Raw genomic sequence first — 22,909 nt, 5'->3', positions numbered from 1 at the left:
CTGAGAAATATATACAGTAAGCAATGGCAAAAAGTCTTGATCATCAAACCGCTTTGGTATGTGTGAAAAGACATGCGTCTAATTGATGGCGACGATAGTCGCGAATATTTTGAAAACTTACAGTCGGATAAAAATCAGACAAAAACGATACCATTTTAAACTTGATCAATTCCTCATGTAAATGTTGGCTGCATAAAATATAAATTGAAGTTAGACACATGTATCAGCTATATTCAAAAATGTATTAATTTTCAATTTTAGAATATAAAACATGAACTATACAGAGTGCGTTTTTATGCGAGAAGTAAAATTCGATATTCTAAAAAAAGGGATCTGTCGTTTTTTCGATAGTATATGATAAGCAACTTTATATATTAAACATGTAAAACATATTTATTTTAACATATTCACTTTATGGAATTAAAAATATTATGTATCTCGTAATTTAGAAAGGGAAAGAACATTCTGATTAACAATCTTTTCAATTTTTAGATAACCTTTTATTCTGAATAACTTCTCCCACCCTAATCACCATACACCAACACTTTTAACTTATATGTATAGAGCAGCGCGGTCCTCCGGGCTGCAATGACAACAGGAAAAAAATTCTCTATCTTCCAAGTGATTTAATCATTTATTTTCCAAAAGCTTTCGATGTTTGTTAAAATACATATCAAACTTACTTTTAATACCCTGAATGTTGAATTATACGAAAAATTGACGTCTTTGCAAAGGGTTTTCTGCAGACATATGCGTCGCGGTGATTCAGATATGTTGCATTGTGAAAGCGTTTCAACTGTTTAAAGTACTATACCGAAAACAAACTGACTGCAAAAAGTCAAAACTTCAAAAACTCAAACACTCATAAGTAAGTCTCTTCCTATACTAGGTGTCAATCTATGTCTACTTTGAATTTATCATTAATCGGTTCTTAAATTATTAATTATTCAGAACTGATCAAAATTCGGAACTGGCCAAACGATTCTCATGTAAATTAAAGCAATATGACCTGCAACTTTGATGCATTTTTTTGTTTCAAAATTGTCATTAATTATTTCAAGGACAGAGAAAAAGAACACTCGTAAGCTTCTGTTGTTCATATTTGTATATAAACAAAGAACAAAATACTAGCTCTTAATGATGTAAACCTGCATTATTGTCGTCCTGTACATGTAATGTGTTTTTCTTGAATAATAAAAATAGGACACCTGGTTGACCGAGGTGGAAGAAGTGAAGAATATTTCGCAGCTCATTAAAGTATTGACCACTGCGAGAAAACATAGTCAATAAATTAACCTTGACGCGACCTTTCAATACCCAATTACAGTTTACAAAATAGTTTTTGACAACTGATGATGTCAGTTTTTGATTTGAATTGCGATGGCAACCAATATTGTCATTAGCTGAACAAGACATTACAACATACAGGTGTACATATTTATTTATTGTGATTAAGAAGCCAGGGGTAGGAGAGAGCCCTTCTCCTAACTGTGGCTTTAGATGTTGGAAGACAGATAGCAGAAATTAATATCCCCCTTTCACCCTTTATAACCACTCGTAACAAACAAGTGATAAATTAAAGGCTTCATGGAGGATAATATTCGTTGTTAGTATTTAAAATTCGTTAAGTAAATACGAATATTTCCTGTCACACAACGATATAAAATATTGTTTTTGAATGCAAAAAATTTGAAATAATTTTTATTTATGCTATTGGGTTCAATTATTTTTAACAATCTTTGTTTTGATATCCTCACTTGTCACCACTTAACGCTGTCTGAAAAAGAATAGGCTTGTCAATATTTTTTCTGTCTTAATCAAGGATTTATGAATTGAATAAAGTTCCTATTGATTTTCCCTATTTGTCGGTGTAAATGAAAACTAGTGAAATATTTTTGCGGACGAACAGAGAAAAAGAAAGCTAAATATATACATGGACGGATAAGACAAAACGATATACCCTCTACTCCTCAATTACAGGAATAAAAAATGCATTAACAAGGAGAAAGAAATCTTGCATACAATGTTTTTTTTAATAAGAGTTGAAATGTCAAGGATAATTTTATTATCAGTTTAAAAGTAATGAGCACACCAAAAAGAACATCTAAAAACTTTATAGAAAATATGCATTATTATATATTAATTTGTGGCACGTCATATTTTTTAAGTGCATCGTTTGTGATAATTTAGAGTATCATTAAATTTGTTTATTACCTCATAATAGAAATGAAGAAGTGATCAAATGTCTTTTCTAGGGAGCAAAGAGAGCACGTACATCAACAAATATCATTAACATGGCAGTTATGTTCCAAGAGTATTTTATGAGGCATCCATAAATAAGCTGTAATTTAAACAGAAAAACTGAAAAAAAGATTTTTTTCTGAAACTAGAAAACAGTTAATAGGTGATTTGAAAGCAGCAGGGCCAAAGATACATATTTAATGAGCGACTAAAACAAAACATGGGTTGACTGTAAATTTTAATTGCTTCAGGAATTTTCTTTCATATTTGATATGTATTGAATATTTTTCCTTTTTCAAAGTTAATTTATTTCTTTCAAGTGGGAGCTTTTTATGAAATTAGAAAAAGTTTGTTGTGAAGCTTGATTAGTTACTCAATCTCGACACGCAAGCACAGACACACACGCTCGTCCAAATATAAGAAACTCAAGTCGAAATAATATAATTATAAGGAAACATTTAAAAATTTATATACAGCTCAACATAGTTTCTAAGCTCACATAATTTTTGCACAAATTAAGGTCACTTTCATTTTGCGATAAGAATGATCATTGTCGAACTATAATACGAAGCAAAGCCCTAATATGTATTTAACACGTTGTATATCATGTTCAAGGTACAAATTCATTTTCAAATTGTCATTTTAAAGATTAGTATTTTTCGAAGTACTTTGCATATTTTCATACCCGTCGTGGTTTTGTCGAAATGTAGCGCCGAAAAATGACACTGTTGCATATGGAAATCATACCAAAAGACAGGATAAAAAAGTATTGTTCATCTTTAAAAATGGCAAGATGTTTCCATTGAAAAAATAATTCTTTTACATTAACGGTCCGAAACTTTAAGAATTTTGCGGTCGGATCTATATGTCATGATGCAAGATTTAGGAAGTAATCCTAAAACTGCCCGCTTTTTAACATGAAAAGCAGCCGAACAAATGAGTAATACTATTATTATCTTGCGCTATCTTAACTCATGTTATTTAACATAAATACAAACGTTACATGAATTGCACTGTTTTTGAGTCAATGCAAGGCAAAGAACTGCTTTAAAAAGAACGGGTACATAGACAGCTACATTTGACGAGAAACTACAAAAAAACCATTTGGGAATTATCACAATCCATCAGCCAAGTGTATATCAAAATCCTACTAAAATTATGTGAAAATTATGTTTAAAGTTAATTAAATAAACTTACAAGTAAGTTAGGAATCTATTTTAAAATATATTTTGTTGCCTCATTACACAATTTTGTGTAATAACAATGCGATCTTAACGTGTGCAAAAAACCATTTGAGCTAAAAAAGTGCGTTGAGCTGTGTATAATAATATAACCTGAAGTATGTTCCTTATCAAGTCTTTTTTTTATTTTCCTGCAATGCGAGCTGGATAAAGGAATATAAAGTTTGTTAGTCATTTTACTACGATTATTGCCGAGATCAAAGAAATGCCGTGGACATTACTCTCGAATAAATCACAAATGTCATCAAAAAATTATCAGATCAGAAACACGTATCCAAACCTACACAGTGGAAATGTACATTTGACTTAAGGTTTTCAATCCCTAATGGTACCAAATTCTGTACCCTTAAATGTCCGTCAATATATCTGTACACAATTATATTAAAGCATTTTATAGTGTAAAAGAATTGCCCACGAGAAATTTTCAAAAAGTTCATTAATTAAGCAGTAGTTAATTAACAAAGATTGCATTGAAGTCTATGGGGAAAAGCGTTTTTTCAAAATAAAAATTCAAATAATTTGAATATCAATAAATCCTGTGGTGGAAAAATGCATTGAAATATTATAAATAGAATGATAATTGAAAACAATTTTTTTACCAGCTAAATTTTTTTTAATTGATTTTTTTTATTAATTAAAAAAGGGGAGATAACTCTTACCAAAATTCAAGGTCATGAATTAGGACACATCCCACTAAACATACTTATAGTAATAAATGGGAAGTATGTCTAAATAAACTGAGTATTCAATGCCTACATATCTGTTATGTCTTCAATTTCATTGAATTTCTTCCTATTAGGGATTGAAGACCTTAAGAATAAAATACATATTCAGACCACATCTATGTGTCGTCTTTTACAATTTAAACACTGTACATATATATTGTAGAAAGTAGCTGATGAATGTAGGTTTCTAATAAGGCGTCGGAAACAAATTGGAAGTGGGGGGGGGGGTTAAACCGAAAAAAGGAAAATCCTAATTTTCAATGGCTATATTATATATATATTTGCAAAAAAGGGGGGGGCTAAGTCCCCAGAAAAGGTGAAGCCCCCCCCCCCCCCCCCCGTTTTGACGCCTTTGTCTAAAGCTAAGCAGGGCTGTTTCACGGACCTCCCCACGTCATAATTAAACATCACCATTTTAGTGTTAAAGTGATAAAATAGGAAACTGATTTTGTGGTATATTCCAAAAGATTAATCTATATCAGCTAAAAACAGATTTATAATTCATAAAAAGCTTATTCTAATGCGGCGAAAGCGCAAATCGTCTGCATTCTATTCACAGGTAAATAAACAAATTTACACTCTGGTGGTAATTGTAACAGCGTTATCGCAGCATGGTAATCTAATTCGTTTCTATATAAAGAAACGACTAGTCGTATATTAGAGCTGCTTTGTAGAATAGAAATAAAATTTTTGTTGTCGTGAATGATAAAGACTAACCTCCTCGGTCTCGAAATGTTGTTTGAAATCGGCTTTTATCTTTTCAACAACATTTCTCGATCTCCCAGGTTATTCTGCAACATTAACGAAAACGCAGACATTATTTTTTAAATATATATATATATATATATTTAAATATTAAAAATATTTTCATATAAGGAAAAACATGAGTTAAAACAAATTAAAATAGAATATTAGATCAGTGTCTTTGTTTTCTGACGTCGATAAGTTGTCTCGTCACACCCACAGTCATCAAAGGTGTCTTGAAATCAGTTCAAGAATGATGGGTGAAATGGCATTAAACTTGCATGGAAAGTATTTAGAGAAAAAAAAAGCTTCAATTTCTAGAAGCTAAATAATTTCAACTAAATGGAATTTTTATTCCACATGAAAAAACCTATGATAGAATTATATGGTTGTTCTACATTACACTGTGCCCTTTACTGATAAATTGCCCTTTAAAGCATCCACATTTGAAGCTTGGATAATAATTATTTTAAAGGACATTTACCTTCGACATTATATATGAAATGCAACATAGGGTTATATATATCGTTGTACTAAGGTTCGATTATGTTAATTTTTAGTACAAGAATATTTCTCATTCTGATTCGACTTAGAAGTATTCTGAGATTAATAATAAAGAAGATGTTTGAGTTTCTAATTGACATTGTATTTTTTTAAAATTTGAACCCGATTTTAGCAGACTTATCTTTGATTTTATATGAAACAATTTTTTTCCTGATCATAAACATGATACGAATAAACATTACTGTAGACGTAGTACATTCGGCTGTGTATTTTTTAACGCTATATTTTTTGAACATATGTACATAGATAGGGACATTAAGAAATGCGCTATATCAAATCTAGGCGAACTTCTTCAAAAAATTTCCGCCAAATATTGAACACGCTAATATAATACATTTACATTATGCTAGGACCTTCAAATCGACATTTAGAATAATGTTTTGAAAAGGTATCAAGCATTCTTAAGGTACTTGTTTACTCAGAAGGAAAAAAAAAATCTACTGATGATAATTAAAACTCGTCTATTAAATCAGCAAGACACACGTATGTATTGACAAAATCTACTTTAAAACATGTAGGTCAATGACCTACTTTTTTTACTATTAGCCAATGAAATCAAAGCATGAATTCACCATTGTAAATATGGATTTTTTAAGGTTACTTCAATCTTTTACTAAAATTTTTCTTGCGAGCATGTAATTGAAACATTCTACCATAGTAATTTATTAATCAAGGTGTTATCTTAAAAATAACAACAAAACTATTACAGAAATCAATTACGTTTTTATTTTCTGTAACCCGAATTTCCTCTGTTCAATGACATTTTATGCATGAAAATAAACCTTTTTTCATTCAAATATTCTAAAAATTTGGCTGATGATAACTCTTATTGGTTGTTTTATACAAACAGAGAACATCTTATAAGAAATAAAAATTAATCACAAAGTGGGTGTCAATGATCAAAATTTTGAGATATTTTGTTACAAATAACCTGAATTTCCTCCGTTTCATGACATTTTATGCATAAAAATAATCCTTTTTTCATTCAAATATTCTAAAAATTTGGCTGATGATAACTCTGATTGGTTGTTTTATACATACAGAGAACATTTTCTAAGACATAAAAATTAATCACAAAGTGGGTGTCAATGATCAAAATTTTGAGATATTTTGTTACAAATAACCTGAATTTCCTCTGTTTCATGACATTTTATGCATATAAATAAACCTTTTTTCATTCAAATATTCTAAAAATTTGGCTGATGATAACTCTTATTGGTTGTTTTATACATACAGAGAACATCTTCTAAAAAATAAAAATAAATCACAAAGTGGGTGTAAATGACCAAAATTCTGAGATATTTTGTTACAAATAACCTGAATTTCCTCCGTTTCATGACATTTTATGCAAATAAATAAACCTTTTTTCATTCAAATATTCTAAAAATTTGGCTGATGATAACTCTTATTAATTGTTTTATAAATACAGAAATCACCCTGAAATAAATAAAAATAAATCACAAAGTGGGTGTCAATGATAAAAATTTTGAGATATTTTATTACAATTAACCTGAATTTCCTCTGTTATTTTTCAATTTCATGTGATATTCCATTATTTCTCCTTATAATGTGTAATAAAAAGAAGTTGAATTGCTTGACAAAATCTTTTCATGTCAACTCGGTGTGATTTTTTGAACTTCAAAAATAGTTTATGGACATTATTCTAGGAAAGTAAGGGAAACAAACTTAATTACAATCCCTTGTCCCATATTCTACACATTCTCGATTTAAATCATAGCAAAACCAAGAGATCATACAAAATTCTGCAATACACACGCCGTGTATGAAAAAACCAGTACACTCAATATAATTTAAAATTAATTTTTGAATCATTTAGTTAAAATAAATTAAATTTACATGCAATAAATGTAATGATTAATAAATCAAAAATGAATTAATGCATGAACAAAGTAAAAGATAGAATGTACTATTTCTTATATGACTCAACATCATCCATTTCAAGACAAAACTAATGATCAACTTCTTTCATGAATTTTGCACAATATGACCTCAATGTTTGTGAGCAAAGTACAAGAAGCAAAACTCCAGAGAATATACATCTAGTGATCATTTAACTTTCGTTTGAAGACATGAAAAACTGGGTAACATTATCAATAATTTTCTTGCACTTCGTAACTCTGACAGATATGTTGTCACACAGCTCAGTGAATAGATTATAAATGCCATCAGGACTTCTAGAATGTGCTAATCTGAGACATTCATAGTTTAGGCCACTACCTGCCACCTTCTTTGCCATTCTGACACTCAAAACATTTTTATCAATCAAACCTTGTAAGGATGGAATGTTTCTATCTACAACCTTCTGGTAGTTATGGACACTCAAAGCATACTGAAATGTAAATGTACAAGATGAATGTTCGCCATCACAAAAATGAACAGTGTCAAATAACCTCTGCAAAGCTAAAACATCCTCTACAGCATCATGTGCATTGTAAGTACATTTTAGTAGCACTTCTGATAAATATTGCTGGCTATATGAACACAAACTTGGATGGACAAGTTTGAATAGAAATCTAGTATCTAAAAAACCTTGTACACATTTTGACATTCGATCCAATAGCGAACAAGAATCTAGAGCTTGAAAAAGAACATGAACATCAAAACTTTTGATATTGTGGCCAACTAAAATAACATTGCCTTGCTTCTCAATAAAGCTTAAAAAAGAGCCAAGTGCATTGGAAATTGAAACAGCATTGACTCTTCTCTCATGGTGATAGAGGGTTCCATTATCCAGCTTTAGGCCGGTAATTGTGGAGGCAGAGGGTGTAATTGGCTTCTTAGGCATTACATAGGAAGAAAATGTCTCCTTCCCACAAATGGCAGCCACCTGTAGAATGTGTGATGTTCTCGCTGAAATAAAAAAAAACCATTTATTACAAAAAAAAAACTACCAAAATCTACAATAGCATTCATTATCTTTTTAATTTTTTGTACCAAAATCAGCATTGGCTTTCTTTCATATTTTATAAATTAGATAAGACAACTTTTTTTTTAAGTTTTCCATAAAACCAATTGTACAAATTTAGTTTAGAGAAATAAAATTCATCAATACCAAGTCCTGTTGTTTCCAGGTCAAAAAAGACAAATTTTTTGTCTTTGGTTGACAAACTCTGCTGTTGTGGTTCAGATGAGGGTGGTGGAATTTCATCAACTACAACATTGGAATCAGAGATTCCAACCCCAGACTGATATGTTGGGCCCTCTCTTATCTCTTTACATACTGTGGTCTGGACTCTGCAAAGACAATACAATTTTGAAAATCTATAACTGAACAACTAGTATTTGAACCCTCAAAACAAAATTAATTTTCAAAACTTTACAAAATGAGCAAAGTTAAAATATTTGAGTATGCATGAAATGCACAACCAATTTTGTTCTGTCAACATTTAATAATATCGTTATGAATACCTTACAAAATTAAGATAAAGCTCCAGGTATATGACAAACAGCGGAGTCCAACACAATCAAACCCCACAAAGAGGTTGGAGGTGGAGTACGTAATTCTGTATACAGGGTTATTTTTTGCTGTTTTGCACTTGCAAATAATTTTGCTCCATTTTCCATTCAACCAGTCATAGTTCTGTTTTAGAAATTATGCTGTGTAATTTGAAATCACCCCGTTTTAAATTCGGCCAATGAAGAAGAGGGCGAAAGGGGTGAAAATTCAATGAGCCAAAATTTCCCTGTATACATAACTTATAATAGCTTTTGATTTAAAAACTTACTTCTTGGCTTTCAACTGCATTCTTTTCCTTTTTGCAGTCTTTGTTCTGGCAATGGCTTTTCTTTTTCTTGATTGAGAATCCCGCAAGTAACAGAATTTTCTTGTGTGTCTTCCTGGGGAGAGACCAACTCCTCTGTTCACCTATTAAAATTATCAACATGTTATAATGCCAAAGCTCAATAAATTTACTAGTATATCACTGATTCACTTGTGACCTTAATCTTTAATACTGTAGACATAATTTTTTCCATGGGGTCATAATTCTGCGAAATCTCAATTTTCGCAGGTAAAAAATTATGTCGTTTTTCTAGATTTTCACTATATTTCTTATATTCATATTAAGTACGCTTGGACAAATTTCTGTTTAAATTTGTGACGGCAATCATAGTGTACATTAAAACCACGCTGAAAAAAGTACTTCTACAGAATATGAATTGTTATTTGTCATCATCAGACAACTGCATAACTATAATTATGACTTACCTCAATCAGATATTTCTGCCCTGCATTTTTCTCTGCAACACTTGCTGCAACTCTGTAACTGAGACTTGCAGATCCACCAAAGTGATGATTCTTGGGAGCTTTTAGGGAGACAGCTTTGTTGAACGCTTCATTTGCTTGTGTACTTCCTAATCTTGAAAGTTTGGAAGTGTCCTTCAGCAGCTTGGAGCAGATGAGTTGAATGGACTCTTGAAGATGGCTGTCCTTGAGTGGTTTTCCATATGGCAAAGCAGAATATTTCTGTTTCGGATTGCTGATATGGGAACACCAAGATTCATTGCAAGCGCTGTGATCACCAAAAGGGTGCCTGCTTAATGCTTCCAACCCTCTCTGTACCCCCTCTGTATTTCCTTGGTTTTGTGACAACATGTAGTTAAAACATTTTACAAAGTACCGAATAACTTTAGTACTCAGTGATCTGTGTTTTGGTTGCAAACCATACAAATTTGAAGTGAAAATTTTCCTTATATGGTTTTTATCACTAATCTTTGTAATGTTTGAGTGGACATTTCTCAAATGACAAAAGGTAGTGGTGTCCTCATCTGCAACCACATTCGTTATGTTCACCCCTTCTTCCACTTTTCTGGAGACCATTTTAGCCACCATATCCTTTTCCATTGCTTTAGAGCTTCCTATATAGAAATGTTAAAGCTAAATTGAGATGTATAAAAATGATCACATTTCAAAATTAAAATGTATGAGACTGATTGTTGACAGCTTAAGATATCATATCTAAAAATTTAAGTTATATCTGGTGGTTAATTAAATGAATTTCCTTTATTTTTTCTAACAAATATAGTGTGAAAACCTAACTTTGCTCAATAACTTTTCATTTTTATTTACTTTTACTTATAATATATATCCTATATTCTAGGATGCTGTTGTTTTACAATATTTTTTTTAGGTTATTTAAGTGTGATGGCATGTTGCCTGTTGGTGTTATTTAAAGTTGTGCTCATTTGATTTGTTGTTTGTTTGTAAGTGCAAAAGCCTGCTTTTCTTAAATCACTGGTGAGCTTTTGTATCTAAAGGGCCTATCTGGACACCATACTCATGGGTTGTATTGATTGTCATGTCTCGCACAAAATTAATTTGCTTGCTAAATGTTTTTCTCAAGTGCTTTCAAGCAGTTTAAAGTACATGCATTTGCATAACAAGTTTTTAGTTAAGGTGAGAATAGAGGGAAAGGGATAAGTGGGTCATTTCTCTTTCTGAGAGAATAACATACCTTCCCAGTTTTTTCGGCAGTCATGATCTTTGGGGTCTTTTCCATTTCTTGTGGCACTCTCACAAATTTTGCAACATTTTGTTCTAATTTCATAGTCAATGACTTTGCCTGTCTGGGATCCAATCATGGAGCAATGACCTAAAAATATGTTTCAAATAAAAAGTTATGCAGATTCAGTTATCAAAGGAATAAATCTGTTATATTCATATATGTTAAGAAATATATTTATTCAAAATATATTATAAAACATTTGGATTTTTACTTTGTTACACATTCAACTCCTATTAAAAGAAAAAAGTTGTGTTTGTGAAACACTATGTGCCCAGTGGCAACAAAGTTCCAAAAAACTATTTTTAGCATACAGGTCATAAGTCAAGGAAACAAGGTTATTGGCCTTGATGTCATTTGAAAGAGCTTAATTAGTGAGGTATGCATACCAAATATGAAATCTCGATCTCCTATGGTTCAAGTTATGGCAAAAGTTTGAAAAAGCTTATTGCCCAGTCAAGGTCACATCAATGACCTAGGTGTCATTTGAAAGAGCGTAATTACATGAAGTGGAGTATGCATACCAAATGTGAAAGTTATGGCGAAGGTTTAAGTTTACAACAGACAGACAAAAACAGACGTACAGGACAAGAGGCCCAGGGGCCACATCGCTCACCTGAGCAATTGGCTTGGAAAAAGCACATATCAGATCAGAACTGAAAGTTTACTAGGGTGGGGGGGGGGGGGGGGGAGGGGGCGTGAATATTAACCCCCCAGGGGGTCATGATTTGAACAAACTAGAATCTACACTACCTGAGGATGATTCCCTATAAATATAACTAAGCATGGCTTTGAAGTACTTGAAAAGAAGATTTTAAAAGGTTTCCCATTATATTCCTATGTAAAACTTTTATCGGTCATTTGGCCCCACCCTACCCCTGGGGGTCATGATTTAAACAAATTTGAATCTACACTATCGAAGGATGATTCCAAATGAGTTTCATTTTTCCTAGCCTAGTGGTTCTTGAGAAGAAGATTTTTTAAAAATGCCATTATTTTTTCTCTATTTCATGATTATCTCCCCTTGGAAAAGGGCGTGGCCCTTCATTTGAACAAGTTGAATCCTCTTTACCCCAGGATACTTTGTAGCAAGTTTGGTTAAAATTGGCCCGGTGGTTCTTGTGAAGAAGATGAAAATGTGAAAAGTTTACGACAACGACGACGACAACAACAATGACAGACGACGGACAAATTTTGATAAGAAAAGCTCACTTGAGCCTTTGGCTCAGGTGAGCTAAAAACAGTATACGCCCCTGATCTATCAATCTAGGCATAAATGCACAAAAAAAATGCACAACATACCAGAGAGGCTGTCAAAGGATCGCCCACTGCCTCGTTTCTGCCAACCTGCGTCGACACTGACCTTAGCTCGTCTGTACCTTCACACCTTAAAAATCATAAGGAAGCTATCAGAAACATGAAGCGAGTTTTTTTTTCCAACTTGATTGAGGTTAATCCCTTTAAATCTATACTTTTTAAATGTGAAAATTATGATTTACTTCTTAAATGTAAAATGCAAAAGATGCATATATATATACTATATGAGTATCAGAATAGAAATACAGTAAAACTTGGTTATAGCAAAGTCCTGGAGACCTATGAATATATCCATTATTGGTTATGTCAGTATAAAAAACTTACATGAATGTAAAAAAAAATTGACAATTAATTTACACATTTTCCTTTGGGTATTTTTACTGAATATGTAAGGAAATAATTGTTACAAAACATTCTATTAATATGTTTTCATTATGAATTGCTGAAAATAAATTCAGTTCAATATATCTGTAAATTTGTTACATTAGAGTTCCTTATAACCACATATAATTTTATTTTAAAAATGTGAAGAATTTTTGCTGGGAACACAAAAAACTTCACTTTATCCGTGAATTCACTATAAATATTCCTACTACCGTAATTTCGGGAATATAGGTCGATGGGGTATATAGGTCGAAAGGCTCAATTTCAGCCTTAAATTTTGAAAAATCCTAAGATAGGTCGAACTTACTATATAGGACGAGGCTTTGTTTCCCGTTTTCTTAGATTTTAACGCAGATACAACGTATCAGAACAGGTAAACCCCAAAATTCGGGAATATAGGTCGATACTTTTTTCTCAGAACCGCTGGGGTCGACCAATATTCAGAATTCGACCTATTTAAGGCTCAAGTTTACGAAAAATGCCCCCAAATCAGTAAAATTTACGCCAATTTCAAAGCAAATCTGTGCCACTTTCGTAACTTTTTTGATTATTTTCGCAAAAAAATTAATGCTCCAGTAAACAATAAAATATTTATTCTATAGCTTTCTTACAAAATAAGTTCCATTAATTATCTGTTGATGACAAAGGAAAACAACGTTGCTATATCTATTAAATAATGTTCCTCAACGTATTATCCATTAACATCATGCGGTATCCATCTTGTGAAGTTAGGAAGTCGCGATCGTGTACTAAAAGTAAAACCGCAACCGTATCCAAATTTAAAATACGGAAAATGTTCACGATCACAACTGTTGTGTTCTTACCATTTATTAGTAGCGATAAATTGAAATAGTATATCAAATATTTTTTATTGTCTTATGTTTATTTAAATGTAAAACGAGTGAAATAATCAATTCAATTCCTAAATTTAATTAAAAAAAAGAAGTCATTACTGTTTTTTTAAAAAATATTAATTAATTATTTACCGGTATACACAGATTGGCTTCTAACAGAATTTTAATTGTCTGACAGATAAAGGGATTTACCGTACACTGTGTACGCAAAGGTGTTTAACACCTGTGTTCACTGTTGGTTTAAATGCCTGCGGGGCATGATTAAGAAACCCACGTGCCATTATAGGGTATTAGTGTTACACATCATTGAACAAACAATGTCGTGAAATTCATGTTGAAAGTCAAATTGTGAATGTACTCTCAATTAAAATTTATAAATTAAACTTATAGAGTGTTAATATGATTTCAATTCTTTACTGTTGCTTGATATATACATTCAATGGTCATTTGCGTGTTTTAGCAAATCCCTGGAGAAGAAAAATAAAAATGGCGGACATCGAAGTAATTATCGTCCACCGGTAAATAATGTTTGAGTAAAATTTATTAGGAATGTGTCCAAGTTCTTCTGAAATCGGAATTACTATTCTTTGGTCTCGGGTATCTCCCGATTTATAGCTGTAAAATAATAACGTATTTACGTGTTATTTATGCCTCTGATTTAACAACAGTGTGAAACTACGGAGGCATTGAACAGGCAAGTTGGAGAAAAATAAGTAGTTACACAATTCAAAGAAGTTTAAACTACATTTTTTTTTACAAAACAGTATTTAATTGCTGTACTCATTAAAATACATGTTTATTTTCTTGATACGTTCATGTCACGGAATAACCCCGATAATTTTTGGGGTTTACCTGTTCTGATACGTTGTATCTGCGTTAAAATCTTAAGAAAACGGGAAACAAAGCCTCGTCCTATATAGTAAGTTCGACCTATCTTAGGATTTTTCAAAATTTAAGGCTGAAATTGAGCCTTTCGACCTACATACCCCATCGACCTATATTCCCGAAATTACGGTAGTAGGAATATTTATAGTGAATTCACGGATAAAGTGAAGTTTTTTGTGTTCCCAGCAAAAATTCTTCACATTTTTAAAATAAAATTATATGGTTGCCTGAATTTCATCGTCAAGGCTGCGTCTGGTGCTTTCCTCTGCAATTTTCTCCATCACTGTTCCTGTTTCATTTTGTCTGTTCTGCAGAGTTCAGGAACTGATAGGGGGGATATTCAATGATGTTAGGAAGGTATTCACTTGAGATGGCCCCATACCTGTATGCACCATTCCTAAAAATATATAATTCAGATGCATTTATGAAAAATAAAACAAATTTATGACAGGATATTAATCTGGTTCATAATATACATGTTCTGTAATTGAAAAATTAATACAAAATATGTACCTGTGGCAAGCTTGGTATTTGCATCCCATATTTTTCTATGTCGCTTTCCAGTGGCTATTTTATTTACATGATGGCACGCTGTATTCTGGCACTGGACTTTCAGGAATGAACCCAAGCCACAAGTTAGTATCCCCAAGGTATGTGAAAGATGGAGAGGTATGCCACAAACTCCACAACCCGAGAGCCCATCTGCCAATACCCCAAGTTCCACCACCCTTCTCCCTTCTCTCCATGCAGTGTCATATCTTAATTAAGCAAAATAAGTGTTATTTGGATTAACTTTAAAGTTCATTGCAGTTTTTTCCCTATGAACAGGCAACTGGTCAAATTGACAGCTTCAATTGACAAAAATGTTGCTTTGAAATAACAATCTGTTGTAAGGTCCACAGCGATTTTGTTCATAAACCTCATAACCTAGACTTTTACAAATGATCTCTTACCCTTTACTTTGAAATACTCGTAAAAAGAAAACAATGTAAATGATCACTTATACATTGTAACAATTGTGCATTGATCATGCAATAAAATTGAACAGGTCCAGCCCACAGACTATTTCTACCTACGTAGCTATTAATAGCTACGTAGATATTTAAACCTACACAAAGTAGCTATTTTTACCTACTTTCTGTTTTACTTGCATTTTGTGGCCAAATGCATGAATGGCGCAACATGGTCAGCACTGAATTTCCTGATACACTAACAGACACACTGATGATGGACAAGACAAAAATTTGACCAAAAATGATTACTTTGTATATGATCAATTTTGCATAGAAACTAATGTAAAATTTCCGATTCAGAAAGTAATCAATTTTTGGTCAACATTTTGTCTTATTCATCATTAGTGTGACTGTATCAAAAATGATGGTATTAATTAATATATATAAAACATGTTGCGTCGTTCAGTCATTTCACCACAAAATATAGATAATACCAAAAGTAGGTAAAAATTGTTACTTTGGGTTGGTTTAAATACCTACGTAGCTATTGATAGCATATTAGGTTACATGTTACTGACATTGTACGTCGGATTAGCAGCTGATGGACTTGGTTATATTCCTCGATCTCTTTATAAATCAGTGTTTATTATTTCATGTACAGTAGGCAACGATAATTCGTTACGAAAGATTTACGCATATTTAAAACTACAGAATATTATCATTAAGAGATTCTATATAGTCTTCATCTTTACCTGGAATTTTCTGGGTCGTTGAAGGAGACGGAGACGTCTCTACCTGCCGGTTCTGGTACGTAATTGTCATCATGGTGATCTTCTCCAGTCTCATCCACAGGCGCTTGTTTCATACAGTGAGCTTAGTTTTTTACTATATAATAACATTGTTATTATATAGTAAAAAAAACTAAGCTCACTGTATGAAACAAGCGCCTGTGGTCTCATCCCCCACAGCTCGACTCACATCGTAATCATGATCTAAATTAATCTTATTTTCTGCCCAACGGTTTTTCAGAATCTGAGAATTCTTCCTGTACTGTGACGTTTACTTGGAAAAGCCTTGCTTTTTCCAGTGTGCCATAGTCATACATGTCAGTGCAGTCTCATTGACAGACGATTGTTTACATTTTACCGCGCTGATACGGCATATGTCGTAAACAGTATATTTTCGATGAATTGTAAATATTAGAGTAACATAGACATAAATGTTGGTTATTTATGTAATGTTTTACTCTAAACTATAGTTTTAAATACAAAACTATTCATTTACACATTTTGTTAATTTTACGACATTTTTAAGTATGGCGACCCGTTGTTGTTAAAATATCGTGAGTAAACAAGTACCTTAAGTGGGCATAAACACGGTTTCAGCTAAAAGTTCAAAATTTACTTTTCCATTTTTACAAATATTTAAAAAGGGTCTTTCTAATGATCATCCAAAAATTTGAACGCCAGTTGTCGAGAGACAAGACAGATTTAGAGCCCCAAACCATTGTTATATAAACAAGGTCTGTGTTATTTTTTTGTTTACACAGGTTAATATACAAATCTATGTTTGTTCAGAGTACATAATTTCAAATAAAAGTTAATTCTAAACACGATTCGACAGACAGTTACTTTTTATTTGCTGAATTTCATTTTGTTATAAATAAGATATTTACTATATGTAAACAAAAACAAGGCACGAGCCTTGTTTATACATGTATTATGAAGAACTTTAAGTTCTGTATCTTGTTTGTTAATCAACAAATGATGTTCAAATGTTTGCTAATCAATAGATAATGCCTTAGGTAGGAATTGTAAACAATAAAATTGGTTTAAAAAAAATCAGTTGAAACTGTGCCCATGCCTCTTAAATATTTACATGTTTTTCCATTCATATATCGACTCAATATTGATTCCCACTTAACTTGAAAGTCAAGTGTGAAACATGGTCTTGCTCATATGTTCTATAATCGGATATTTTACTTAAATTAATACAGTAGTGATTATCTAATAACAAAACATTATGAAAAATAAGATGAATTATCTTTATTTGTGTAACAATGTACACGTATATATTACGTGGAAATTAGGCTTTAATCTCCTAGCTGATGTGACATGGAAGAGCATGATTTACGTTCGAACAGTTTCTAAAAAATGCAGGCTATTGAAAAACAAGTTGATAAAAGAAGCATTCACGTGTAAAGTTACAGTTTTGCAAGATCGATGATTGATATTAATGCCCCTGTCAACAAATACAATATTTAAGTCGATTGCTCACTGATGTTTTTTTTTGTTCAAATCAATTTGTAGACCACTATTAACACATAGAATTGTCTTTCATGACAAGAAACAAATGACGCAGCCGTGACCGGTCCATGGGGTGTCCTCATGGCACCGTATCCCACCTCTGAAGCTCAGGAGATCAATATTTAAGAGTCAAAATCAGCAAGCATCGAGCATTGAATGGAAAGTCAAAATTTTATTTTTTCAAAAGCTTTTGTTATATGAAAGATTTTGTCTTACCTAATGCTAAAACACAATTAAAATTTTTTTCGAACGTATGAAGGGACTGGTATCCAAGGAAATTCATTTCCTTAGCAACGGGTTCATAAATCCTTATGAAAATCAATGATTTTTAGACATTTTTCTACGAATATGTTTTCTGACCGTGATAAGATAAGGTATTTTGGTTACTTTATTTGATAAAAGATGGAATTACTTTATTCTCCAAAAATAGGAAAAACAAAATTTCTGTAGATATATTGTTGCCATGACAACGGGAAAAGAACATGGCGTCAATGCTTATTAATTTTGAAAAAAGTTACATATGTTTATCACTTTATTCACAAAATCTACAACCACTGCTGGAAAAATGAATGGTATGATCTTGTTAGGGGTTATCTATATGTCATATCTATACAATAAAATTTGCAGGCAACTTTAGCAGAAAAAAGTTACAAATGGTTAAAATGTGTGAAAATCTGGCATTTATAAGCTTTTTTGAAGGGGTGGGGGTAATTTGAATACATGTTCAGTGTCCATTATATTGGCCATATTGGTTCTGATCAAAGCATACTCATAACTTTACTATTGTTAATAAATAAATGCACATTCAATTTCAAAAGGAATTTTATATTCCTCACAAACGAAACTTGGAAAAGGGGGGGGGGGGTAGGAATCACCTTGTTCACCGATCCATATGTATGTAAAATTTTGACTTGTCCATAACATTTCAATGAAGTGCCACTGAAAGTTCATACTTGATATTAAGATTGCTTGCGATCGAGAGATGTGTCAAAAACTTCACTCAAGGTCATTTGAACAAGTTCAAGGTCATTGGTAGAAGAAAAGTGCAACCTTTGCCCATCCTGTAACATTCTAATGAAAAGACTTGGTTTCATCTTGGGAATTATTTTTAAGCTGTAGGTTTGTCATTACCTTGACCAAAATTCATTTGAACATGTTTGCCCTTGACTCAAGGACATAGCTTTTTCAAGGTCACTGCAGTAAAAGTGTACTATATGAGTTTGGCACATTTACATATTTAACTTCGAATGAAGGGAAATTGGAAGTTTGTGCTCAACACATCGGTTTTACTACCTATGACTTGAGTATTTGTCATAGTAATTTTTGGTAAGTATATCTGCACTAGTAAAATTTTAAAAGGTTTCAAATTAGTATTTAGACCTTTAATGCAATAGCAGGAGGGTTGGTATCATTTTATTAGCTTGCTCACAATAATTCTTGTTTATGAAAGAGAGTCACTATGACAGCTCACATAATTATAAAGTAAAACCATGTCAATCAGGCATGTAGCATCAGGTTTGGGTTGGGTAGGGGGGATGACATCCCCCACCCAACTTTTTTCTCAACGTACCCTAATGTTTAACCACACACCCCCCTCCCGATTTTGTCCGTTTGTCCTTCCGTCTAGCTGTCTTTCTGTCTGTCTGGAACGCTTTCGTTTGCACACGATATCTCGAGAACCCTCTGAGCTTTTGCAATGAAATTTAGCATAGCAACAGTTACTCCCTATGGACTAAAGAAGAACCCTATTGATTTTGTGGTCAAAAAGTCAAAGGTCAAGGTCATAAATAAACAAATTCTGTCTGATATAACACTTTCGTTTCAACACGATAGCTCTAGAACTATGTAAGCTATTGCAATGAAATTTTACATAGCAACTTCCTGTGGCCTAATGAAGACACCTATTTCTTTTGAGGTCAAAGGGTCAAAGTTCAAGGTCGTAAATTTAAACATTCTGTCTGTGTGTAACACTATCATTTCCCGGCGATATTTCAAGAGGATTTTGAGCTTATGCAATGTATTTTATACCAAAACTTCCTAGGACCTCTCTCAAAGTGCCCTGCCCCGTTTGTTTTATTAGTATTTATAGTATTACATGCCGCTATTCTTAGCACAGGGGCATGAGGAGAGTTATTGCCTATAAAACAGGTTCTCGGCAGAATTTATATTCCTATCACATCTACCAGAACTGTTTAATAAAGGTTGAATTAGACACCATGTTTTGTGTAAATTTTTGACGATATCAAACGTGAATATATACATGTATGTGACTTCATATTTGCATATAATTGTCGAAATTTTACAGCAGTTCCGTGGCGCAGTGGTATGTCTCTCGCTTCACATGCGAAATTCTTTTTTTTTTTTACTAAATGATAGTATTCAGCATGTGAAATGAAAAAAAAATTATGAGGTCTAGCTTGTACAAACTCATAAAATCATCATTACGTTGTGATAAATAATCCACATAAAAAGAATCTTCTATACACATAATCAAATCATTATATCAATATTGACATATTTTGTTTGCTTCAGTATACATGTATACATTTAAAAATTCTACAAGTTCAATTAGGGGGATCCGACCCCCCACCCCCACCCCGCCCCGAACTGCGCATGGTTTACTTTTTCCCTAAGCGGGGGACACAAATTCTCTGAATTAGCTTGTTAGATTTACATCAATAAAAAAATGCTAACAGACAAAGAATGTTACTTTTGGATTGAACATTGTTATTTGATCCACTTTCATGAATACACTGTACAATTTATGGATCTATTTTCTGGATCCCTGAGTCTCCGGTAACACTATCCACTCACTTCCAGCATCAATGGTCTGTACTGTAATGATGTATTCTTTTTCATGATAATCTGAAAAAGTGATAAAATTAAAATGTAATAATATTATACAGCTTTGCCTTCAGATACAAACTAAGAACCATTTCTAGTTGAGCTTGAGCAATGATGACGAATGCAAAGCATGTTTATTGGAATCAATTAAATTCCAAGAGATCTCAATGGTTTAGTTTATCATTTTATTTTAAAAAGTTAACGTTTTTACTAAATGTATTATTTACACGTTTTTCCTGTCTAATTCTATAGATATCAGCTCATCCAATTCTGTTTCTGCTTCTTTCCGAGTTTGGCTTCAAAGTGGCGAATTTCATTCTAAAAACAGAAGTATACAAAACAAAGTTGAGACGGTATTGATTTAGATATTCTTTAAATTCATAAACTTGTAATAAAAAGGTCAATTGGTTGTAGGTTTTGTCAAAACTCTAAATTGTGGTTTTCTTTTCTTTCCAATACCCCCCCCCCCCCCCCCCAAGAAAAAATAGAGTATAGAAATTCTTTTCAAAAATTTATGTGCTGTAATTCTAATGATGCTTATTATTTGAACCTAGTTGACTTAAATTAGTTCAGTGGTACCGGTGAAAATGTTAGCCGAATATGAATTTTCTTTCATAAGTAAACACTGGATGACATCAGCAAAAACCTTGACTTGGTTACACACATGCTGTGAATACAACAAATCAAAATTAAACTAAATTCAAATTAAACTTTATAATTTGGGATACAGTTATGTAACTGATCATGACCAACTTTTCACGTTCGGCCCGCAGAAACAATCTAAGTTGGGGAATTTAATTTCATTTTATCATATTATAGTTTAATATCGGCAATATTATCGGGGAGGGGGGGGGGCATACCCCCTTCTCTTGGTTCCTCAGGTCATGCATAATCTTTTCTTTTAAGTTATAAAATACTAAAGTAATGCTAACATATATAATAAATCAGAATTAAATTGAAATGTGCAACAAAAAAAAAAACACTTGCCAAGTGTTACATATTTTCCTGCATGGTTAATTTTTGTTATACATTCTTCAGAAACTGTTGTAATGGTAAATTGTAAAAAAAAAAATTCAGTCACTAACCGTAATTAAGACTCATGAAAACGCCAAAACTGAGGCTCAGACTGCTCCAAGTTTGTAATTTTCTTCTAGTCTTCTGTACATTGTTATTGAAAACAAGGTAAGCAAACTACCGTTTATTCCTCCTATGTTAGAGAGCTATACCAAAGGGAGGTAATTTGAAGCAAAAAAGACAGAAAATTATGGATTTAAATCAGTTATCATATATAAATGCTTTAGTTGCCTGCAGATTTTTTTCTTGATTCTTGTAGGACAAATACTGTTTAATATATATTTTATGTTGATAAGCTTTAATGTGGTTGTAGATTTCTTATAGAGTACTGCAAATTTGCTGTTTTTTAAATCAAAATAAACCTCCAAAAACTAGTTTTATTTATCAAAAGGTGAAGAGAATTTCAATAATCAACAGTTGTTAAAATTGAGTATTTTTAGATAAATAGAATAATAATTTAAAAAGCTTTTATTAATGACTAGTAATAAAAAATATTTGTTTAACCATAAATTCAAGTGTCATGATAAAGTACAAAACACGCTATTTGAAAGGCGCGTGGTTTCCATAGCAACAATGCGAAAAATTATTTTTGGCTTGCTTTTTTCTATCAAACCCTTTGTTCTGAAAATTTATATATGAGTTTTAACCAAATCTGTTTCTATGCCACTTTCCACATTTTTTAACTAAATGCTCCATGCTTGCTGATTTTGACTCTTAAATATCTGCTTCCAATTTTGTTGTTTTTTATGGACTTTTTGCGAAACCCCAAGAGTTCAATAAGCACATTCTTGAGATGCATGCTTAATATTGATTTATGAAATAGAATTCATTAATATTATAAAGTATACAAAATATAATATAAACATATAGAATAAAAATAATCAAGAATAAAATATATGAAGTAAAAAGGATGCCTTTTTGAAAAAAAAAAAATATTTGAACATCAACATTAAGTTTAAATTTATTCACATGGGAGTAACATAAATGTAAATATGCAATTATGTAATAAGAATATGATATTTTGTACTCAGGATAATATTAATGATTTCTGCCTGAAAAAAAATAAATAACACATACCTCGTCCCACTGTAATAACAATATTTTTAGTTAAACAATCCAATTATAACTACCGATAATCAATTTTTCTTATCAAAACCAAATTTTAAGTGGAGTTTGTGTCCCTTGGGCCAGAGGTGATCAGTCCTGGATTGCACTTTCCGACGAGGCATCGAAAAATTGATAATCTCTTTATATA

General features: G+C 32.1%; 1 protein-coding gene across 3 annotated transcripts; it reads right to left on the bottom strand.

Moving 5' to 3' along the window:
- Window positions 1–5,946: 5,946 nt before the first annotated feature.
- On the bottom strand, window positions 5,947–12,388 carry LOC134270090 (uncharacterized). Of its 3 annotated transcripts, none has more exons than XM_062752265.1 (6): window positions 11,427–11,945; window positions 10,990–11,127; window positions 9,744–10,393; window positions 9,262–9,401; window positions 8,589–8,770; window positions 5,947–8,386 (listed from the first exon to the last, which is right to left on the bottom strand). In XM_062752265.1, the coding sequence occupies exons 2-6, from the start codon at window positions 11,114–11,116 to the stop codon at window positions 7,587–7,589; spliced, it is 1,899 nt and encodes a 632-aa protein (XP_062608249.1). In that variant the 5' UTR covers window positions 11,117–11,127; window positions 11,427–11,945; the 3' UTR covers window positions 5,947–7,586. The 3 variants fall into 3 exon arrangements, with proteins under 3 accessions (XP_062608249.1, XP_062608250.1, XP_062608252.1); XM_062752266.1 differs by lacking the exon at window positions 11,427–11,945 and adding an exon at window positions 12,340–12,388 and having other exon boundaries at window positions 5,948–8,386; XM_062752268.1 differs by lacking the exon at window positions 11,427–11,945 and having other exon boundaries at window positions 5,948–8,386; window positions 9,744–10,370; window positions 10,986–11,033.
- Between the last annotated feature and the right edge of the window lie 10,521 nt (window positions 12,389–22,909).

This window comes from Saccostrea cucullata, unplaced genomic scaffold (genome assembly GCF_032062105.1).
Source record: "Saccostrea cucullata isolate Sc308-1 unplaced genomic scaffold, CSIRO_AGI_Scuc_v1 ctg4628, whole genome shotgun sequence".
NCBI lineage: Eukaryota > Metazoa > Mollusca > Bivalvia > Ostreida > Ostreidae > Saccostrea > Saccostrea cuccullata.
This window is presented reverse-complemented; position numbering and strand designations above follow the sequence as displayed.